At 37.4% G+C, this 20,429-nt stretch overlaps 1 protein-coding gene across 1 annotated transcript in view; it reads right to left on the reverse strand.

Annotated features, from left to right (window-relative positions):
• KCNT1 (potassium sodium-activated channel subfamily T member 1) overlaps nucleotides 1-10,342 on the reverse strand; it is a 247,956-nt gene extending 237,614 nt beyond the window's left edge. The window contains exon 1 of the mRNA XM_056812710.1: nucleotides 10,084-10,342. Within this exon, the coding sequence (XP_056668688.1) occupies nucleotides 10,084-10,247 (164 nt within the window). The 5' untranslated portion in view covers nucleotides 10,248-10,342. The remainder of the gene's footprint in view (nucleotides 1-10,083) is intronic.
• Nucleotides 10,343-20,429: the final 10,087 nt, after the last annotated feature.

Raw genomic sequence — 20,429 nt, forward strand, 5'->3', positions numbered from 1 at the left:
TATTATCCTCATCTTACAGATGAGGGAACTGAGGTAGTTAGAGGTTCAGTAACTTGCCCAGAGTCACATAGTGTCTAAGGTAGAATTTGAACTCAGATCTTCTTGACTCCAAGTATAAAACTTTATCCACTGTACCACCAAGCTACCTAAAAGATCTAAGTTCAAGTTCTTTCTCTGTCACATACTACCTATGTGACACTGGATAAATAATTTAATGTTTTGGAGCTCCAGGTAGATCTTGAAATATAACTTGTGAAGTAGATGTCCATTTGCATTAACAGAGGTAGCTTCTTCACTGGGAGTTTTCTATATTAATGAAAGTATATGTCATGTAAAACCTCTAACCCCAAAGCCTTAATCTCAGCCACCGACTGGGACAAAGCACTGTTGTAAAATTTACCTTTGTATAAGCATCCACTTATAGATATTGTATCTCCCTTTTTACTCTCACCAAAATATTCCTTAAATAAGGGTTAGGGTAGAAGAAATTTACCTCACAGATAGGTTTGGTTTCTCAAATACAAAGACTCAGCCTTCTCTTGTTCTCATTTCAAGACACACTTGGCTGAGCAGAGAGCAGGCATCTATGAATAATGATTGATTGATTCTAGGATGAAGGATTTGGTAGAATGAGGGAAGACAGTAAACAAGTTTTTATACTGGCAAGATTCTTTGTTGGGGCTGGAGATAAAAATTTTCATTTTTAACTAGATCCATAGTTTCTAGCAATGGTTTCAATGCTTCCCCAAACAAGGTGCCTCTGTCTTAGGGAGCTACTTAGAAATCAAGTGTGAGAGGAAAAGAGCAGAGAGACCCTGTGGGCTACCAGGTTAGATAGAGAGTTTAGAATTCTTACATTCAGGGACTAGGTAGGAAACAGTAATTAATACACTGCCTGTCCCAGAGATTAAGATTTCTGGATTCATTTGACAAATCTTAAGGAAGCATTTCTTACATATAAATAAATGGGCTAAATGCTGTGGAAGATACCAAGGTGAGCTAAGGCACAGCCTCTACCTTCAGGGAGCTTAGAGTTTAGTAGGGGAAGAAGATACCAACAGAGATATCTGCCATGTGAGTTCTAAGGGCGAAAATTATTACTGACAGGGAGATTAAGGACATTTTTTTTTGTGTGGAGAGAGTAGCATTTTAGTTGGGATTTCATGGATGGTTAGTAATTTACCAGATGAAGGAGAAGGATCATGAAACTCTTCATGAGAAGTTAGTCCAGGAGCAATAGAAGACTCTCAGAAATTAAATTTTAATGATGTGGAGGTACATGGAAATGATCAACTAACTTAGATTTTATAAGGACATAAAAAAGAATGAAGTAAAGGTGTATAATGGAATATTTCAAATTTAAAGCACTATAAGAACAGTATTAGGAATGCTAAAAAATTCAAAATTAACTGAGGGTGGCAATGAGGACTAAGGATAATAAAAAGGGTCTTTTTAAGTTATAGAGAGAAAAAAGAGAAAGACCATAGTATCATAGATTTGAAACTAGAAATGACCTTAGAGGCCATTTAGTCAAGCCCTTCATTTTTACATATAAGGTAATTGAGCCTTAGACAAGTTCAATTGTTTGTCCATGATCATAAAGCTGGTGTCAGAGGTGAGATTTGAACTCAGGTCTTCTTTGTGAATCCCAGTCCAATACTTTATTCATTCCAGACATAAGTAGCATTATAAGCCAAGGCAAGGAAATGAAAAGACACAGGGCCTGTTAATGGGGATAGTAACCATCTAGTTTGGCTGAACAGAAGGGATATAATATGAGAAAAGACTAGAGATATAGAATGGCACTGAGTTGTGAATGGCCTTGAATTCTACACAAAGAAGTCTAAAGTCTTTTTACTCATGAAACAAATGGTGGCTTTTTAGCAGAGGAATGCCAATTATATTTATGAATATGACATTATTTTGGAAGCTGTATGAGAGGAGGCAAAGAAGCTGGTTTAGAGGATATTATAATACCTTTGGGAGATGGAAATAAGGACCTATATTAGGGTGATGATAATTATAATAGAGAAGAGGGAATGATCTCAAGGTATATTTTGCAGTTTGAATGAATAGGACTTGGTAACTGACTATGAGAGGAAAGGGATGGAAAATAGTTACAGCTACTTCTAGATTTTGAACAGGTGAAACAAGGTAAACATTGATATTTCAGTTAGAAATGGCGAAGCCAGGAGATGGACCAGATTTAGGGGGATAGGAGGTTATTGGAACAGAATTTATAGGATCTTTGTGGGGAGATAACAATATAATCTTGAAACTAGTGACAGGGAGGGAAAGAGGGAAACTGAGGCTATATAATGCAATTTCAATTTTAGGGGAGCAAATTTGAAAGGGCTCATTGAAGAGTTAGCTAGAATCCCATGAACTAATATCTTCATGAGCAGTTAGTACAGGAGGAATAGAAAGCTCTCAGAAATGAAATTCTACTGATGTGGATGTACGTGGAAATTATCGACTAACCTAGATTTTAAAAAGTAATAAAAGAATGAAAGGTGGGAAATAACTTAGATTTTATCAGGACATTAAAAAGAATGAAGTAAAGATGTATAATGGAATGTAATTTCAAAAGGGTGAGAAATCCCTATAAGAAAAGGTATTATGAGTGCTAAAAGTTCAAAATGAACTGAGGGTGGCAAAGAGGACTAAGGACAATAAAAAGGGTCTTTTTAAGTGTTAAAGAGAAAAAGAAGAAGAAGACCAAAAAAGGAGAGGGCCATTATTCTGGGACAATGAGATAATGATAACTGACAAGAAGGTACAGAATTATTCAATCCTTATTTTACTTTTTTTTCCCCCTTTGCCAAAGGGAAAAGCAAGAATGGCTAATAGGAAGTTGGTACCTATGATAAATAGTAATATAGTAAGAGAAAACTCAGATGACCTTGTTAATTTTAAGTCAAAAGGACCAAATGAACTCTGTCCTTTTACACTGAAAGAACTGATGCATAGGACTACTGAGTGATCTTTGAAAGAACACAGAGAATTGAGGAGGTATTATAGAATTAGAGAATGGCAAATGTTATCCAGATTTTTTAAAAAGGAAGAAAATGGAATTTTCAAAATGTAGTTCAGTGAGCTAGACTTCAATTCTTGGGGAAAAATGTAGAATACATTATCAAAAGTTGGCAAATACCTAGAAAAGGAAGTATTGCTCACAAAAAGTCAATATGACTTCAGTAAGAACTGACTATGAATACCATTGTGCTATAAAAAATAAGCAAAATGGTTTCAGAAAAAACTGGAAAGATCTGCATGAAATGATGCATAGCAAAATAAGTAGAACTGGGAGAACACTGTAAACAGTAACAGCAATATTGTATGATGATCAGTGAAATGAAATCAAATAACAACTTGGATACTCTCTGCAATGCAAATGATCGGGGACGTTCCTGAAAGACTTATGATGGGAAATGCTATCCACCTCCAGAGAATGAACTGTTGGAGTCAGATAGATGTGGACCAAAGCCTATTATCTTTCACATCAGTGTATTTATGGTTTTACTTTGGGGTTTGGGTTTTGTACGAGTGTGTTCTTACAAAAATGACTAATATGGAAGTGTGTTTTGCATGATATTAAAAACAAAATTACAAAAAGACTATGTTAGAGCAACAGTTTCTCATTTTTCATTGGATTAATCCACCAGTAATTTAGGGAGATGTTGTAGGAAGAGTTTACTTAGATTTCAGCAAAGCATTTGACAAAGCCTCTCATTCTATCATTGTGATAGGCCTAGTAGACAATAATAAGTTGGTCAGTTTAGAACTGGTTGAATGGTTGGACCCAAAGATAATCATTAATATTAGAAGCCATCTTAGAGAGCTGTGTTAAGTGGAACATATTTTGCAGTTGCCCTTGCATCGTTTAACATTTTGATCATTGACTTTGACAAATATATGGATGTCATGTTCAACACGTTTGTAGATTATACAAAATTGAGGACAGTTAAGATGTAAGATGACAGAAATCAGAATCCAAAAAAGATCTTGATGGGTTAGAATATTGAATTTAATTGAATATACTGAAATATATTGCTAACAAAAGCAAATTCTTATCTGCTAAAAATAATATCAATCATAATTTTTACAACAGTTGATACTCTACATCACAAGGATGATAGAAAATTGTCCACCAATGATCCTTTATTCTACGTAAGTTGTCCATCTCCCACCTCCTCTCCCCTTGCCCTAGATATCTACTTTTCTGATTACATTTTTTACATTGCTTCTCCTGAATAATTCCCCGTTTGTGAAAGGTACTGTCCTTTTATATGTGGGCATTTTATTTACTGAAATGGGCAGAAAAAAGGGCATTAGTGTGAGAATAAAAATTCTGAGGACATGAGAAAACAAAAACGACTCCTCAGGTAATTGTAACTGGGAAGACACATTTGATAGAAGTGAAGAAGTACAGGTATTGACCAAAGGTGAAGATAGCTTCAGTGCTTTATTACCCATTATGTCATTTACATCTTACTGGTTTCAGGATTGTGAAGGATAAGTCTGTGGAACTCTAATTCAAAGAATTACTGGATAAAGGAGAACATTGTTTACTGTTTCTTTGTTTTATAATTGATAGAATTATGGACTTTGGGTTTTCCAACCTGAATTAGAGAAAGGTCTCTACTGAGGAAGAGGCCCTGATTTAAAACATTAGAAGCCATAAATAAAAAGATGACAGGATGAGAAAGAAGGCAGAGATCAGAAGATTGAGAAGATATGGTAGCCACCTACAGAAAAGCTGATAGCAGAGACTGCCCCCTGCTGTTTGAAAGAAGTATATCAGAGATCAGTTGGCTGTGAGGACCTATTATAGCCCAGGTTACCCTGAAACTTCTTACCATTTATTGGAGGAAGTCCACTCCTGCTGTGAAAAATCACTGGGGTTCCTGCTGCTCTTTAGTGTCACCTAGAGCTGGAAAGTTGATACTACTGAAAAAGTCCCACAGATGCTCTTGGAGACTATTGGAAGAATGTTGAAAAGTACTTATGATAGTGAAAAACTGGCAAATATTATTAATGTTTAGCACCATCTATGGCCTGAGATAGAACCCTTCAAAGGCTTTAGTACACTGCTCTGCACTTCTCTCTCTGGGTTGAGAAAAAAGTTCTTTAGAGGTCTAGAAAACAGAACTGAAGAATTTTGCAGTTGCTTATATGAGTTTTTTTGTTCCTGAAATAACCTAACATTGTTTCAATATCCTGGAAAGAGAGCTGCCTGGGAATGCTACAGATCCTGGGCTTAGATCTATTTTTTTTAACTGAAAGAGTACAATACTTCTGCTTTTACTAGGATAGTATAACACCAGTTCAGCAGCCTGAGAGTAGGAGAGAAATGGCATTGTCTAAAAGAAAACTGGAGAAGCTTAGAATGGAAGATGATATCTGGTACATACTATTTTCTCTAAAAGAGAAAACCAACATCCATGCCTATGGTTCAGAATTATGAGTTGTTATGGACATAAGGACTTCCTTACTCATATTCATCACTGATAAGTTTCTGTGACTGTGTGCCCATTGCTTGCAATTGGATACTGTGCACATAGGTGAGAGAGTATAACCCAGGATGCTTTTGGTTTGTATTGAGTTGTGATTATTTTCAATTTTGTCTTCTTCTTAAAGAAAATGTTTCATGTTTAAAGGTTTAACATGTCATAAATAGTTGATCTATTGAAATGGAAAGCACACTGGTAGGAGTTCAGGAGCCAGAGTCAAGCAGATAGTTAAGTATACCCCTACAGTCTACTCCTATGAGTCTCCATGAGTCATAGCCAGGCACCCTCATAAAAACTCTTTAGAGGGGAGAAGGAACAGAGAGAGGGAAGTCATATTGCAAAATGTAAAAAAATGTTAAAAATTATTTCTGTGTATAATGTGGAAAATACAATAAAATATAAAATTTCACAAAAAGAAAAGAGACCTGATTGTATGAGGGAAGGTTGAAGTGAATGTGTGAATGAGCCCAAGGACTTGGCCACCATGTTGGAAACTATACCCAGTGACCAGTACCCAAGTAAGTGAGTTGGTGGCTATTCCCACGCTACATTTATATTGTATTGTAGTTTGCTTTTATCTACTATGTATCTTTCCATTGCTCTTTGCATGATTCTTAGTTCCAATTCTTTGATTCTTAGACATATTTCATTACCAGAGGAATATTAAATGTAAAAAGGTGGTGATTTGTTTCAGAGAGAAGCTTGGGGGCCATGAGAAGACTTTCTTAGTTGACCAAAAGCAATCCAGTTTAGCTTCTTCTTCTTATTAATTATAGGCCCAACTTACTGTCCATTGATAGTGTATACCCAAGATATGTACACTGATGGATGAGTTCTATGGGTATTCCATTCAACTGTATATCTTAATCTGGACAACATATATGCAGGGATGAACTTGCTTTTTCTTCTGTGGATCATTGGTCCAAATACTTCTGAATGCCTATGGTTCTCATTTGGTAGCTTCATTTAGAAGGTATGACATCTTTATCATATCAAGGAAATGAAAAAAAGGCTCCTAGGAGTATCCCCTGGTTGATTTATAGGAGGAAATGGACAAAACCTTGCACAGAAAGGGCAGGCATGTATAGGCTATGATTTACATTATTGGAAGGATTACCTATACTGAAAAGATCACAGATTCATTGGTGGCTTTAGAATTATAAAGTTTCTTACACATCTCTTCTGAACTCAGAGAAGCTCTGTAAAATAAGGTAATATAAACATTCTCTCTCTTAAGTATTCATTTGGCTTGTAGGCCTTCCTCCCTTCTGTATAGGAAGGAAATAATGGACAAGGAAGTCTCATAGGGTTCAGAATGTGGGAGGAAAAAAATCCTACATGATTTTTTTTTCAGAGTAGTGATAGAGTTCCCCAAACAGAGTCTTGAGGTGAGAAGAGATAATAGAGGTGTCGAATGCAAGAGTGGAACAGATAAGACCCAGATAACAAACTCCATTCCTATTATATGCTTTGTGGAGGGGAAAAGGCAATATGATATAGGGCAAAAAATGTTGAATCAGAGTCAATAGACCTGGGTTTGAATACCAGTTCTACTTCCTAAATGTGTAAACTTGAGCAAGTCAATTCCCATTTTTATCTGTAAAATGGAGAGGTTGAACTGGATATCTTAAGGTTATTTTTAAAAGTTCAAGAATGGAAACAGTTAGGGTGCTTCAGTAGATAAGAAAACCAGGCCTAGAGATAGGAGGTCCTAGGTTCAAATCTGGCCTTAGATACTTCTAGCTATATGACATGGGGCAAGTCACTTAACCCCAAAGTCCTAGTTCTTACTGCTCATCTGCCTTGGAATGGATACTTAGTATCAATTTTAAGACAGAAAGTAAAGATTTATTAAAAATAAAAGAAAGAAAAGGTAAGGAATATAATCATTGTGTGTCTTCATCTTCTATTTTACTAGCAAAGAGAATCTGTCAAAAGTTGGCATGACTAGGTATGGGGTTAAAAGTGGTGACCATGCCAGAAATCATGGGAGTTATCAGCTGAGGATCAATAAAGAGAGCCTGAGAGTTAAAAGCAGCCTCTTTTTCTCTATATGTGCATGAGTACACATACACACAAAGTATATGTATATATATAATATTTATGATCACTGTTTATGCAAATTTGAATGGATTAGAAAAGGTAGTTGAAGAGAACTGGCAATAAATATGAAAGATGCTATAGCTGGCCAATTTGCAGGAGAGACACAGTAGGATTTTATGAGCATGGGGGATGTGTGAGGGTGGGGAGTGTAAAGAGAGAAGAGACTTCACAGAAGGCATGCTAAACTGAATGGATCCTTCTGGTCCTCTGGTCCTTTACATACCTTTTATGTTTGAGTCCCAGCTCTAACATTTACTAGTTACTAGCCTCAGGCAAGTCATTTACTTCTCTATGCCTCAATTTCTTCACTAGCAAAATGAAAATATTATTTGTAATAATATCTTATAGGATTATAAGGAGAGTGGCTTAGAACCCTTAGACACTAAATTCATAATAACAATTGGCCATATAATAATAGTAATAATAATGATGATAATGATTTTTTTGGGTCCAGGATTGTTATTTTACCAGTGTGAGGTACTTACTTCATGAATGCAGACAGATTGGGGAATTCGCGTGTTAAAGAATAGTCTTTGAGTTGTCTGAGGCACTGAAAGGTTAAATGACTTCTCCAAAGGCACCAAAGATGTGTCAATAGCTAGACCTCTTTTGACATCTTCTGGACTCTAAGATTGACCCTCTATCCACCATGTCATGTTGCCTTTCAATAATATTGTTATTTATTTTAGCCATCACAATCAACTAATACATATAAAACTTTTGGAAAAGCTGAGACTAGAATCTATTTTTCTCAGATGATTCTAGGAAAGGAAAAATATTAAGCAACAATATGAAACCTACCCCCAAATCTCCAATAACATGTCAGAAATTCATTCAGGTCAGAAATTGGAGGTGTCTTCAGTACTAAGGAAGGGGAAATTGATCACATAGTTCAATATACACCACGGAGATCCTTAAGTCATCATGCATCTTAAGCTGTACTGAGAGGCTAGGCTCAGTGTCTAGGTCTTGGGAGATGAGAGCTCATCTATACCTGCAAGTTTGATCATTTATCCAATTTCCTTTGCTCTCTAAAGCAAATGAACTAGTGGAGAATCCTTGGACAATATGGAAGAACAATTTTCATAAACCACACTGAAACCTCTCCCACAACAACTTCCTAGATTTTCTTTATGAGGCTGACGCAATGATTTGCAGAATTGCTGCTTCTGTGACAACTTGCTTGAGAGAAACATCAAAGAATATATTGACTGGTGACATAATGAGAATGAAAGGCAATAGAGAGTCCAAGTGGAACAATGATATGAAAAAAACCAGAAAAAAACACCCTTACTGCTTCCACCCAACTTTCTCCCCAGTGCAAGGGGTAGATGTGACCAGGGAGGAAAACATGGCAGAGAACTGAACAAGGTAAGAAAGGAATAGAAAGAAGGGTTTCAATCTGCATATGTAGAAGGAGGAACTGCACTGATGAATTAATGAATCCAACACAGTAAGTAAAGTATACATAAAGTCACGCAGATAATTAGCACACTGTTCTTGTTCTTAGGATTAGTTGTGAAAAGTATAACAGGAATCTTTTATACTAGAACCGGCACTGTATGGCTGGGATATACTATGGGTCATTCAGCATGTGGAACATTGCTACTTGCTAACAAAGTATTGTTGAAACCAGACTGAGCCCTTCACCCTTTACTCCACCCAGCCAGCCTTATAAAGGGGCTGGTACTGATGTAAAAATTAGAAGCCGTTGCTTTTATCCACTAAATCTGATATTTGAAGATATAGTACTGTCAGGTTAGGAATATCCAGGTTTTGTTTTCTTTATCCTTTCTTCACTTCTCTTCCCCATTCTACTTTGACACATTACTTTTGTGATCCTGAGTAAGTCAGTTAACCCCACTTCAGTTTCCCCATATATAAAATGAGCATGTAGGACATTCATCTTTAAATCCATGATGCTATGACACCTTCTCTCATCCTAAGGGAGGAAGGGGTTAATGCTGTGCCATTCTAGGATTCTCAGAATCATGAAGCTTTTAGTAGTTTGATACCAAATTCAATTAAATATATAGCCTAAGTGATCACTACCCTCTCCAACTGTTGTCCACCCCCTTTCCTCCAACAAAACTGTGAATTTGCTTGTCATTTTAGGTCCTACTGGAGGGCCTTAATCCCTCCCCCTACTTCTAGACTCAGAGAGAAGAAGCTGCTAGCTACTCTAGAGGGTTGCTTGGGAGAGGAGGGGCACCACATCTTGCCGGTTTGTAGAAGAGGGAAGTTTCCTGAGCTGAATAAGAACCCTAAATTGAATGGAGAAAGAAATACCAAGCAAAATAATGCTTGGAACTTGACATCCTCCAAGATAACCTCAGAGAAATGAAGTCTATCACAGAAAATTTTGGGATGAAGAAGGTCAGTTGTATGACTAGAGGATGGAGGGACACACACACACACACACACACACACACACACACACACACACACACACACACACACACCGTACCTGGGGGTGCATCTGCCTGGACCAGGGCCATCATCGAAAATGAAGGTCTGGTTGGTGTAGCATTCTGAGCAGATACTGCTGCCAATGGCTGCTGTCCGGGGCTGCCCTGAGGCGGTGGACTTGTAAATCCCCTCCAAGCTCCTCTCCTCATCTGAAAACGGCATCAGGGAGGCAACAGCAGCAGACCGGTTTCTGGGTGGTCAAGGGCAAGAGTGGGGTTCAGGGACAGGGACTAGCATGGAGTGTGGAGAGGGAGGAGGGAGTCTGCACCTTAGTGGAGGGTGGTGGTGGTAAGGCACTGTCTCTGGAGTGTGGGGGAGGCTGGTGGTGGTGGAGAGATTCTCCCACAACCTCTTCTCTTCAAGTGCAGCCACTAACCGCACACAGTGATGGCTATGGGATGCCTTCTCTATGGGTTTGGGAAACAACAGCTGGAAAAGTATGTGTGCGGGGGACACCTCCACAGAGCAGAACTGGAAGCGTGAAGATGAGCGGAGCAGGGAGCAAGGGGATAGAGCCGAGTCCTGAGTCTCCTCCTCTTTCTCTTCACCTTTGGGGGTGAGGTCCTCTCCTTCCTGAGGACCAACTCTAAGCAGAGGCACAGCAGCTCCACACAGGTCTAAGAAGGCCCGAGGAGGGAGGGAATTGAGGACAATCTAGTTTATGGGCTTTTCCATGAAACACTTCGGCGTTGTCTTAGGGGGAGGTGGGAGTGTAAAACATTTTTTTTTTCTTCAATCTACAAAAAAACAGCGCTCAGGAGGGGATTCAACCTTGTAGGAATGCGCCATCTGCTGGCCTTTGGCTAGAATTGTAGTCAATCAATAGAGTTTCATTAAGAATTTCCTTACAAATAAGCTTCTTGTGATAGAAGGAGCCAGGGTCTGGTAGTCAGAAAGCCCGACTCTAATATGAAGGAACATTTTGGACCAAAAGGAATTATAAATAAAAAATACACAAATAAATAGGAAGTGATGCCAAGCAAGGATGAGATCAGCACACACACAGTCTATAACAATATTAAAAAATAATAGCAACCACAAAATTTGATAAGGACATAAAAGAAAGATGGAAGGAAACATAGAAGAAAATATTATGCTCTTCTAATATAATGATAAAGACTATGTGTGTATTTTTCATTTAAACAATTTAAAAGTTCGGATTTATAGTTCAAGCAGAGTTTTTATCTTATCTGTTTACATAATTGTTTTTAAAGTGGCTATTCTTTTTTTGTGTGTGAAGATATTTTCTTTTACCAATTACATGCAATAACAATTTTCACATACGTTTTCTAAAGTTATATCTCCCTCCCTTTCTTTCCTCCCCCTTCCCAGAGATGGTAAGCAATTTGATCTGGGTTATACATGCATTATCTGCAAAACACATTTCCATTTTGGTCATTGTTGTAAGAGAATACTCATATAATACCCCTCCAACCCAAATAAACTGAAGTGAAAAATCATATGCTTTGATCTACATTCTGAATCCAACAATTCTTTTTCTGGAGGTGGATAGTATTCTTTTTTATAAATCCCTTAGAATTGTCCTGGATTATTGTATTGCTGAGAGTAGCTACGTCTTTCACAGTTGATAATTCCACAATATTGCTGTTTCTAAGAATAATATTCTCCTGCTTCTGCTTATTTCACTCTGCATCAGTTCATGTCAGTCTTTCCAGCTTTCTTTGAAATCATCCTGCTCATCATTTCTTATGGCACAATAATATTCCATCACTAATACTAGGTCAATAGCCCAAAGATTTCAAAAACAGGGGGAAAGACCTACCTGCACAAAATATTTACAGCAGTTCTTTCTGTGGTGGCAAAGAACTGAAAATTGAGGGAATGTCCATCAATTGGGGAATGACTGAACAAGTTATGGCATATGATTGTAATGGAATACTCTTGTGCCCTAAGAAATGATAAATAATTGCAAAAAAACCTGGAAAGACATTTGAACTGATACAAAATGAAATGAACAGAACCAGGAGAATACTGTATACAATAATAGCAATAAGGTATCAGTGATTAACTGTGGAATGAGTTAACTATTATCAGCAATGCCAGAATCTAGGACAGCTCTAAGGCACTCATGATAAAAAGGCTAATCACCACGAGAGAAGGAAAAGACAGTGCTGATTGAAGCATAGCATTTTTCACTTTATTTCCTCCATCAATTTTTCACTAGTGTAAGAGACATGTGTCTTCTTTCACAACAATGAGCATGTAAAAAAATATATATTATATAACACATGTACAACCTATATAGTATTATCTTCTATCCTGGTGAAGGGGAAGGGGTAGGAGGGAGGGAAAGAACATGGATGGCAATCAGATATCAGAAAATGATTATTTAAAAATTGTATCAACATTTTTTTTGTTATCATGATTTTATTGTATAAATGTTTAGGGACATTCAATGAACCCTGTCCCCTCCCCCCCAGCCCCATCTAAATCACAACATTAGGCTAAGATGGGAGTTAGTGCATGCTCATTTGGTAAAATGAAAATGTGCCCAACACAGCTTAGGGTGGAGGTATTTGTGAGGGGAAAGGGATTTATTTGGAAGAGGGGGGCCACTTAAGGACCCCAGGTTCAAGTCAACTCCATCATTCATTCCATATGTGTGACTCAGTGCCCCTTTTTTATAAAGAGGGACTTGTAACCTCTAAAGTTTCATCTAGGTTTAAATCCTTCTCTCTAATATTCCACACCCTGCCTCCCTCCAACCCCCTTTCAGGAATAGTTTCAGAGAGAGGATAAGAAAGTCAAGGAAGGTTTGGAGGGAATCAGAGAAGCTGAGGTCACAGAAGTTGGAGAAAAATCAGGGGGAAATTATCAGGAAAATTGGGGAAACAAAGGTTTGGTGGGATCTGAGAAGCTGGGTAAGATGTGGATGAGGTTGGAGACAGGGAGATAATATAAGAGAATTAGAGGGGGGAAAGTGGCGAGATCAGAGGAGTCTGAGAAAAATGGGGCTGGAAGATGGAGCAGAGAAATTGAGGAAACACAGGATCAAGGCAGAAGTAGTATCAGAAAAGAATTAGTATATCGGGTCTGTGTTGTAGGCAGACCTAATGGGAAACACAGTATGGGTAGCTCAGTGGATTGAGAGCCAGGCCTAGAGATGGGAGGTCCTAGGTTCAAATCTGACCTCAGACACTTCCCAGTTGTGTGACCCTGGGCAAGTCACTTAACCCCCATTGCCTAGCCCTTACCACTCTTCTGCCTTGAAGCCAATACACAGTATTGATTCCAAGATGGAAGGTAAGGGTTTAAAAAAATTGTATCAACATGTTATCTAGGAAAAAAGATCCATAAAGATTTGTACACACAACTGAAATGCCTGAACAACAACAACAAAACTTTCTAAAATAAAGGTTTTCATCAGAGGTAGGTGCTATTATTGTCTCCATTTTACATGTGAAGAGGCTGAGGCAGATAAATGTTAACTGACTTTCCCAAGCTAGTAGATTTGGCTTCAGATCTTTCTGCTCTCTATATGCTGAGCTACCTAGCTACTTCTATAGGTAAATATATGAGATTATTATCCCCATTTTACAGACCAGAAAAATGAGGTTTGGAGATACTAAACCTATGTGACTTACCCATGGTCACAGAGTGAATGTCAGAGGTGACATTCAAACCCAATTTTTTCTGACCCCAATTCCAGCACTCTTTCCACTGTGACATATATCCTCTCCAAGCTGGCAAACCTCGTTGTAAAGCACTTTGCAAACTTCTAGTTTGAGCCTTGCAACAACCCTCTGAGACCAGTACTATGGATTTTGTTATCCTAATTTTGCAGATGAAGAATCTGACTTCTATGAAACTTTGAGAGCGATTTGATCATAGTTTCACAAGTAGTAGCTGAAAAAGGATTTGAACTCAGGTATTCCTGATTACAAATCCAGTCCTCAACGACCTCTCACTTAACTGTTATAGCAGATACAAACTTCACTGTAATTTTTCTTTACAGATACCTAAAGCATTAATGTGAGAGATATAATGTAAGAGTGGTCCAGCTTTAGGGGGACCAGGATATCTCAGATTTTTGAGCTGGAAGCAACCTTATTTGGGTTTTCACCAGTGGAAAAGTAAAGAATTTGAGTAAATTAAAGCCCACAGAGGAGAAGTGGTTACATAATTGAAGGTTATATAGCTAGTCTCTGCGCAGAGCCAAGACTAGCATTCAGACCTCTTGACCAATGTATTCACTGTTCTCTTCCCTTAAAGTTAAGGAAAGGTTTTCTGGAGAAGGTCATTAAGAGGATTAAATGAATGAGAAAGGAGGTTATTCTTAATGTCTCCTCTCTTAGGAATGCTTGGAAATCTTCTATTTTATTAAATGACCATACTTCCCCTTACAAGAATATAGTCAATTTTTCTGGGTAGTTGATTCTTGGTTGTAGACCTGGTACCCTTGCTTTCTGGAATATCATATTCCATGCCTTCCAGTCCTTCAGTGTATTGTCTCCTCTCTTAGCAACATTGGATTTGTACAGTAAGGACAATATTTATACTACCTCCCTTATCAGATTATATTGAGTACTGAGAGCTGGAAGGGATCTTAGAGGCCTCTTAGTCTGATCTACTTATTTTGCTGATGAAGAAACTGAAGCCCAGATAGAGTCTTCAGATATTATATCTACCTGACATTGAGAAAACCTGATAGAGAAATATCTGAATTTGCAGCATAGACACATGGGAAGATTCTCCATTTGAGAAAAGGCATTCTTTACTTGTTTTTTTTTTTCCTGTAGCAGATTTCCTTTAAATAATAAATGTCTCTTGGGCATTTTAGCCAGTTAAGTCAATTAGTCAAATCAATTGGCTTATATTTATTGAGGGCCTATTGAGTGCAAGACTTTAAAAACACTCCTTGATAGGTAAAGGCAGGATTTTCCTCTGTGTTTTTGTGTTTTTAGGAGCTTTGCTCTGTCATAAATTGAAGCCTGCTCACATTATGATTGGCTGGTGACTGCCTCATCTCATGCTTCTCAGGGACAGGGAAAGGGTGACTTACTCTGTACCATGAACTCTGCCTTGCCTCTTTAGTGAATTAAGGTAGGCTGAATGGGTGGAGAGGGGCATTTCATTGGTGCCATAACTAATCACAATTTCAGTGGTGGCCCTCAAACATACATATATACCTACCTAGATGGATATGTGCATGCACACAGAAATGGACCCACAAGCCTGAGCCTATGCATGTAAAACATTTATTCCCCCTTCTAAGCATGTGCACTAAAAACATACTCTAAACACGAAGACTCCTAAATATGTATATATGCATTTTATTACACACACATTTACTAGACACTTATAAGCTATTCTGTTTGTAATTCCCAACAGAATAGGCTAAAGTGCTCTTCAGATCTTTTCACTGTTTATGTTTGGAGTCTCAAAGGTCTCCTTCTTTCCCTTAGATCCTTAGCAACATAAACAGGAGAGACCTAGAGAGCTGTCTGTGTGTTTTGTGAACTGGGGTGGTGGGTGCATGGAGAGTGGTTTGCTGGAGGTCAATCCCTAAGTCAAGCCAATAAAAACACATAAAGATTTTCTGTTTTCTAGGTCCATGTTCCAAACATCATTCAATTCCTTCTGCTTTGGTTATAATGAGCATGTATTCAGGGGTCAGAAGGGTAGGATCACAGGGTTTAGAACTGAAAGGAACCTTAGATATTATTTAGTCCACCACCCTTATATTACAAATGAGGAAACTGAGGGTCAGTGGGGTTAAGTAATTTACTCAACGTTAAACTACTAGCAAATGGCAAAGATGGGATTTGAACCCTGATGTTTGAGCCACTCTATGACTTCAGGACTTTTCCTAGGACACCCCCCTACCTCTACTATGTGTATAATTGTGGGTGGAAGGGTGGAGAATAGACATGTAGTTTCAGGAATATAGTAGACACAGAAGTAGCTTATTCCTTGTGACTAATCATTACTCTCTAGGTTTTTGCTAATCCCTGAAGGGAACATGTCTAATCACTTAAAGCAATTTAATTTAACATATACTTTCATATCTGTCAGGAGGATCTGACTGTATAAGGATACTTACAGGATCAAGGGAGGATAAGGAGGGAATGAGAGGTAAAAGAAAGGAAAAGTCCAGACATAAAAGGCCCAGACTCAAATTATGTAAATTGGAGGAATGCAGGCTGGACAGTTCTGTGGTTTTTTAGGAAATTGATTACATTTAAAAGTACTTTAAGAGATATAATAAACTTTGCAAATTTAGGATATTTCTATTTTTACTTTGGTTTGGGACTATTAGTTCACTGGTATAAGGAATAACCAGTGTGGAAATTGCTTCCCACAACATAAATGAGTAATTCATCTGCAATTTATAGTCTCTAAAACAGAAGTTCTCATTGTTTTCCTGGGACCCCTGAAGTCTCCAAGACTCTTTCAGAGAATCCGTAAGGTAAAAACTATTTTCTTAATGATATTAAGACTTTTAATTTCTAATAAATAAAATGTTCACAGATATAACCCATATAAACAAAAGTTCTTGAGGAAAGAAGTCCTCAATCATTTTTAAGAGCATAAAGAGGTCCTGAGGGCCCTATCTTAAAAGATTTGTTTGGCAGCACTGAGAGATTAAATGAGGTAATAAAAATAGCTACCATTTATATAACACCTACTATGTGTCAGGCACTATGCCAAGAACCTTATAATTACTATTCCATTTGATCCTCCATCCTGGGATAATTGCTATTATTATCTCCCATTTTATAGATGAGGAAATGGAAGCAAACAGAGGTTAAGTGACTTGCCCAGGCTAATGCAGCTATTAAGTATCTGAGGCCAGATATGAACTTAGGTTTTCCTGACCATTGCTTTACCCAATGCACCACCTGCTTCCATAGTCATACAGATATGTCAGGAGTAGGACTTGAATCCAGATCTACTTGACTCCAAAGCTAGCCACACTATATAACCTTGAAGGGAATTACTTTGTTTTTGCTTTCTTCATATTTCTAGTATTTAACACAGTGCCTGGCACATATTTAAATAGTGAAAAATATTTTTGACTAGCTTTTCTCATTTCTATTATTTTCTTTTCTATAAGTCCACTCATTATATATTTATTGGATTGGATTGGGAATAATCCATTCAAAAACACTTATTAACTCTCTACTAAGTCCTAGGCACTTAAAAAGGCAAAAACAAAAACCAGTTTCTGTCCTTAAGGCTTCTTGAATTCCATTTGTGGTGAGGGTGAGCCACATATACACAGATAACTTTTTGTTAAGTAAATATAGGTATCCTTTCCACATCATGTCTTTCTCCACTGTAGTTTTAATACATCACAGGTTGGCATAAAAAAATTAAATGAGAATTTTGGAGGAGTTTTGTGGAAGCTGCAGATGACATGTGAAGGCCAGCAGATGACACAAAAAGTGTAGATACTCAGAAATGCATAGAATATGTATGGTATTATATAATATTAAAATATTTGTATATTTTAATACCATAAATATACTTTTCAAGTGAAAATAAGTGAAAAATTAAAGTTTTTGAAAGAATGTGAAAGACAAAAAATTTACAGATTTTCTAGGGGGGGGGGGCTTCTAATTAGATGCTTCTAATACCTGTGATGTGAAAGAGAAACCTATATAAAGTAATTTTAAGGAAATAAAGAGTACTTTAACTATTGGAGGACTAGAAGTAGAGAGATCAGAAAAAACCCCAAACTCCTATAAGAAATGTACTTAAATTGAACCTCAAGGAGGCTACAGTCTCCAGGAGGTGGAGGTGAGAAGGGTGTGGGACAAAGGGACATAGGGAACAACAAAGAAGTCAGTTTGACTGAAGGAGGATAACATGAAATAAACCTGCAGATATTCACTGGAGCTAAATTGTGAAGGATTTTAAATGCAAATCAGAAGAGTTATTCTAGATGTAGTAGGGAGGCATTGGTTACAGTCTGCGTTTAAGGAATATCAACTTGGTGACTGTGTGGAAGATGGATTGGAGAGGAGAGAGATTTAAGACAGATTAATTAGGAAACTATTTCAATTGTTCACATGAGATGTGATGGAAGTCTGAGGTAGAGCGGGAGCCATGTGAGAGGAAAAGAGGGGATGGATGTGAGCAATATTGTGAAGGTAAAATAGACAACACTTGGCAACTGAGAAAGAGCAGAAAGGTAGAAGAACTAGGGAACAGCAGTGTTGGAAATACCCATGAGAGAATATAGAGGAGACTACTGTGGAGTAGCAGCAACCAAAACTCAGAGAAGTCAAGAGTAATTAGAACTGTGAAAAAATCATTGAAATAATCAATTACAACAGAATACAACAGAATGGGGCCCAAAGAGAGGAACAGCATGTCATTTTGGAAAGAGGGCTGAAATTAGTCTTGGGTTCAAATCCTAATTCTGTTCATAATAGCCAGGAGGTCATTTATCAGTCAGTTATTTAATTTCTCCGAGGCTCAGTTTCCACATCTGTATAAAGGAGATAACAATTCCTGTGGCTGAGAGGAAAATCTTTTGGAAACCTTAAAATATATTGTTATTATATATGTCATTGCTCACTTAATTCATCAAATAGGTATTTGTGGGTAACCTATTTTATAATGGGTACTTAAAGAGACACAAAGACACTGTGCCTGTGCTCATAGAGCTTACAATTTATTAGGACTATAAAGCAAAAAATACACATGCATGATATAAAACACTACATAAAAAGTGCATTAGAGAAGAATAAAACGAAGTCTTATATTCAAGTGTAAATCAAGGAAGATTTCACAGAGGTGTTGCAAGTGTGTTAATTTTTAAAGGATGGGTAGGGATTATTATGAACAGACCTTGAGGGTTTTTTCCATCTACAAACAGAACTGTGGGTGCCATATGACTCACATAGTATGAAATTTGATTACAACCTCATTCACGACTCTTTGAGCTTGAAGAATGAAAATGAAGAGTCTTCTCCCGCTCCTGTCCTCAGTTTTGAATCATACATACTTGGAATCACAAGAGCTTTGGGAAAAATTTTATTTCCTGTAGACATTGGATGCAGATTTACTCTAAAATATACCTCAGGCCCTCTTAACCTCTCAACATATTTGGATCACAATTCTCTATATTTTCACAGAATCACAAAAACTCATAGTCAAAAGATTCTGGGTTTGAATTCTGGTTCTCTTACTTATTCACATTGTGACTAGTCAAGGTATTTAATCTCTCTGGGCCTCAGTTTCTCATCTGTAAAATGGAAAAGTTGATTAAATTGACCTTTAATTCCCTTCCAGTCCTGATATTTTATAATGCTGAGAACCAGAACAAAATAGTGGATATTACAGAGAAATGTGTAGGTGCCATCTAGTCTAATATGTTCCTGACCAAGAATACCTTTTATGTTATCTAATATTTCCCTGAAAATACTCTCTGATCAGAACCCACTACCTTCTGAGGTGGCCTGTTCCACTTTTGAACATTTCTGATTATTGGGGAGTATTCTCTTAAATCAATCCTATATCTTCCTCTCTGTTACTTCTACCATTTCTTCCTAGTTTCATCCTGTAGAACTCAGCTGAAAAAGTCTAATTCCTCTTAAAAGACCTTCTGGTATTGGAAGACAAGTTCTTTAGTTTGTGTTCCAGTTTTTAGGGATGATTTCACAGAATTACACAATCTCAGGTTTGGGAGGGACCTTAAAGGCCATCTAGTCCAATTCATAGCTGAATAATTAATAGTAATAATAATTTCTATATCACTTACGGTGTGTAAGAACTATGCTAAGTGCTTTACAATTATCTCATGTGATTCTCACAATAACCCTGGAAGTAGATGCTATTATTATCCCAGTTTTACAGATGAAGAAACTGAGGCAAATAGAGGCTAATGACCCAGAGTCATACAGCTAGTGTCTGAGGTCTGACTGAAACTCATGTCTTCCTGACTCCAGATATGGTGTTTTGTCTGCTTTCCTAGTTGCCCAGGAATAAAGGAATAATAATCGTTTCTATGACACATCCAATAAAGAACTACATAATTTTGGCTTTAAGATCACCGAGGTGGAGGAAGGGGGGCAATGCTACACACCTCTGAAAAAAGGGTATTCTGGAACTGAGCAGTTCTAAATAATTAGACATTTTCCCATATATGAAATAAAATTGATTTAAGTATATGTGTATATAAGATAGAAAATGGAGAATTCAAATCACCAGGTTCAGATGATTTATATCCAAGGTATAGAACTGGCAGATGTGATTATATTTTCAGAACTAGATGCTGCTTCTAAAGGTAAACTGGGGGCATACGATTAATTGGTTTTGTTCTGCATGAGTCATGTTTTACCTTCTGGTGATATTCCCCAGGAATGGCTTTGG

Source organism: Monodelphis domestica, chromosome 1, assembly GCF_027887165.1.
Source record: "Monodelphis domestica isolate mMonDom1 chromosome 1, mMonDom1.pri, whole genome shotgun sequence".
Taxonomy (NCBI): domain Eukaryota; kingdom Metazoa; phylum Chordata; class Mammalia; order Didelphimorphia; family Didelphidae; genus Monodelphis; species Monodelphis domestica.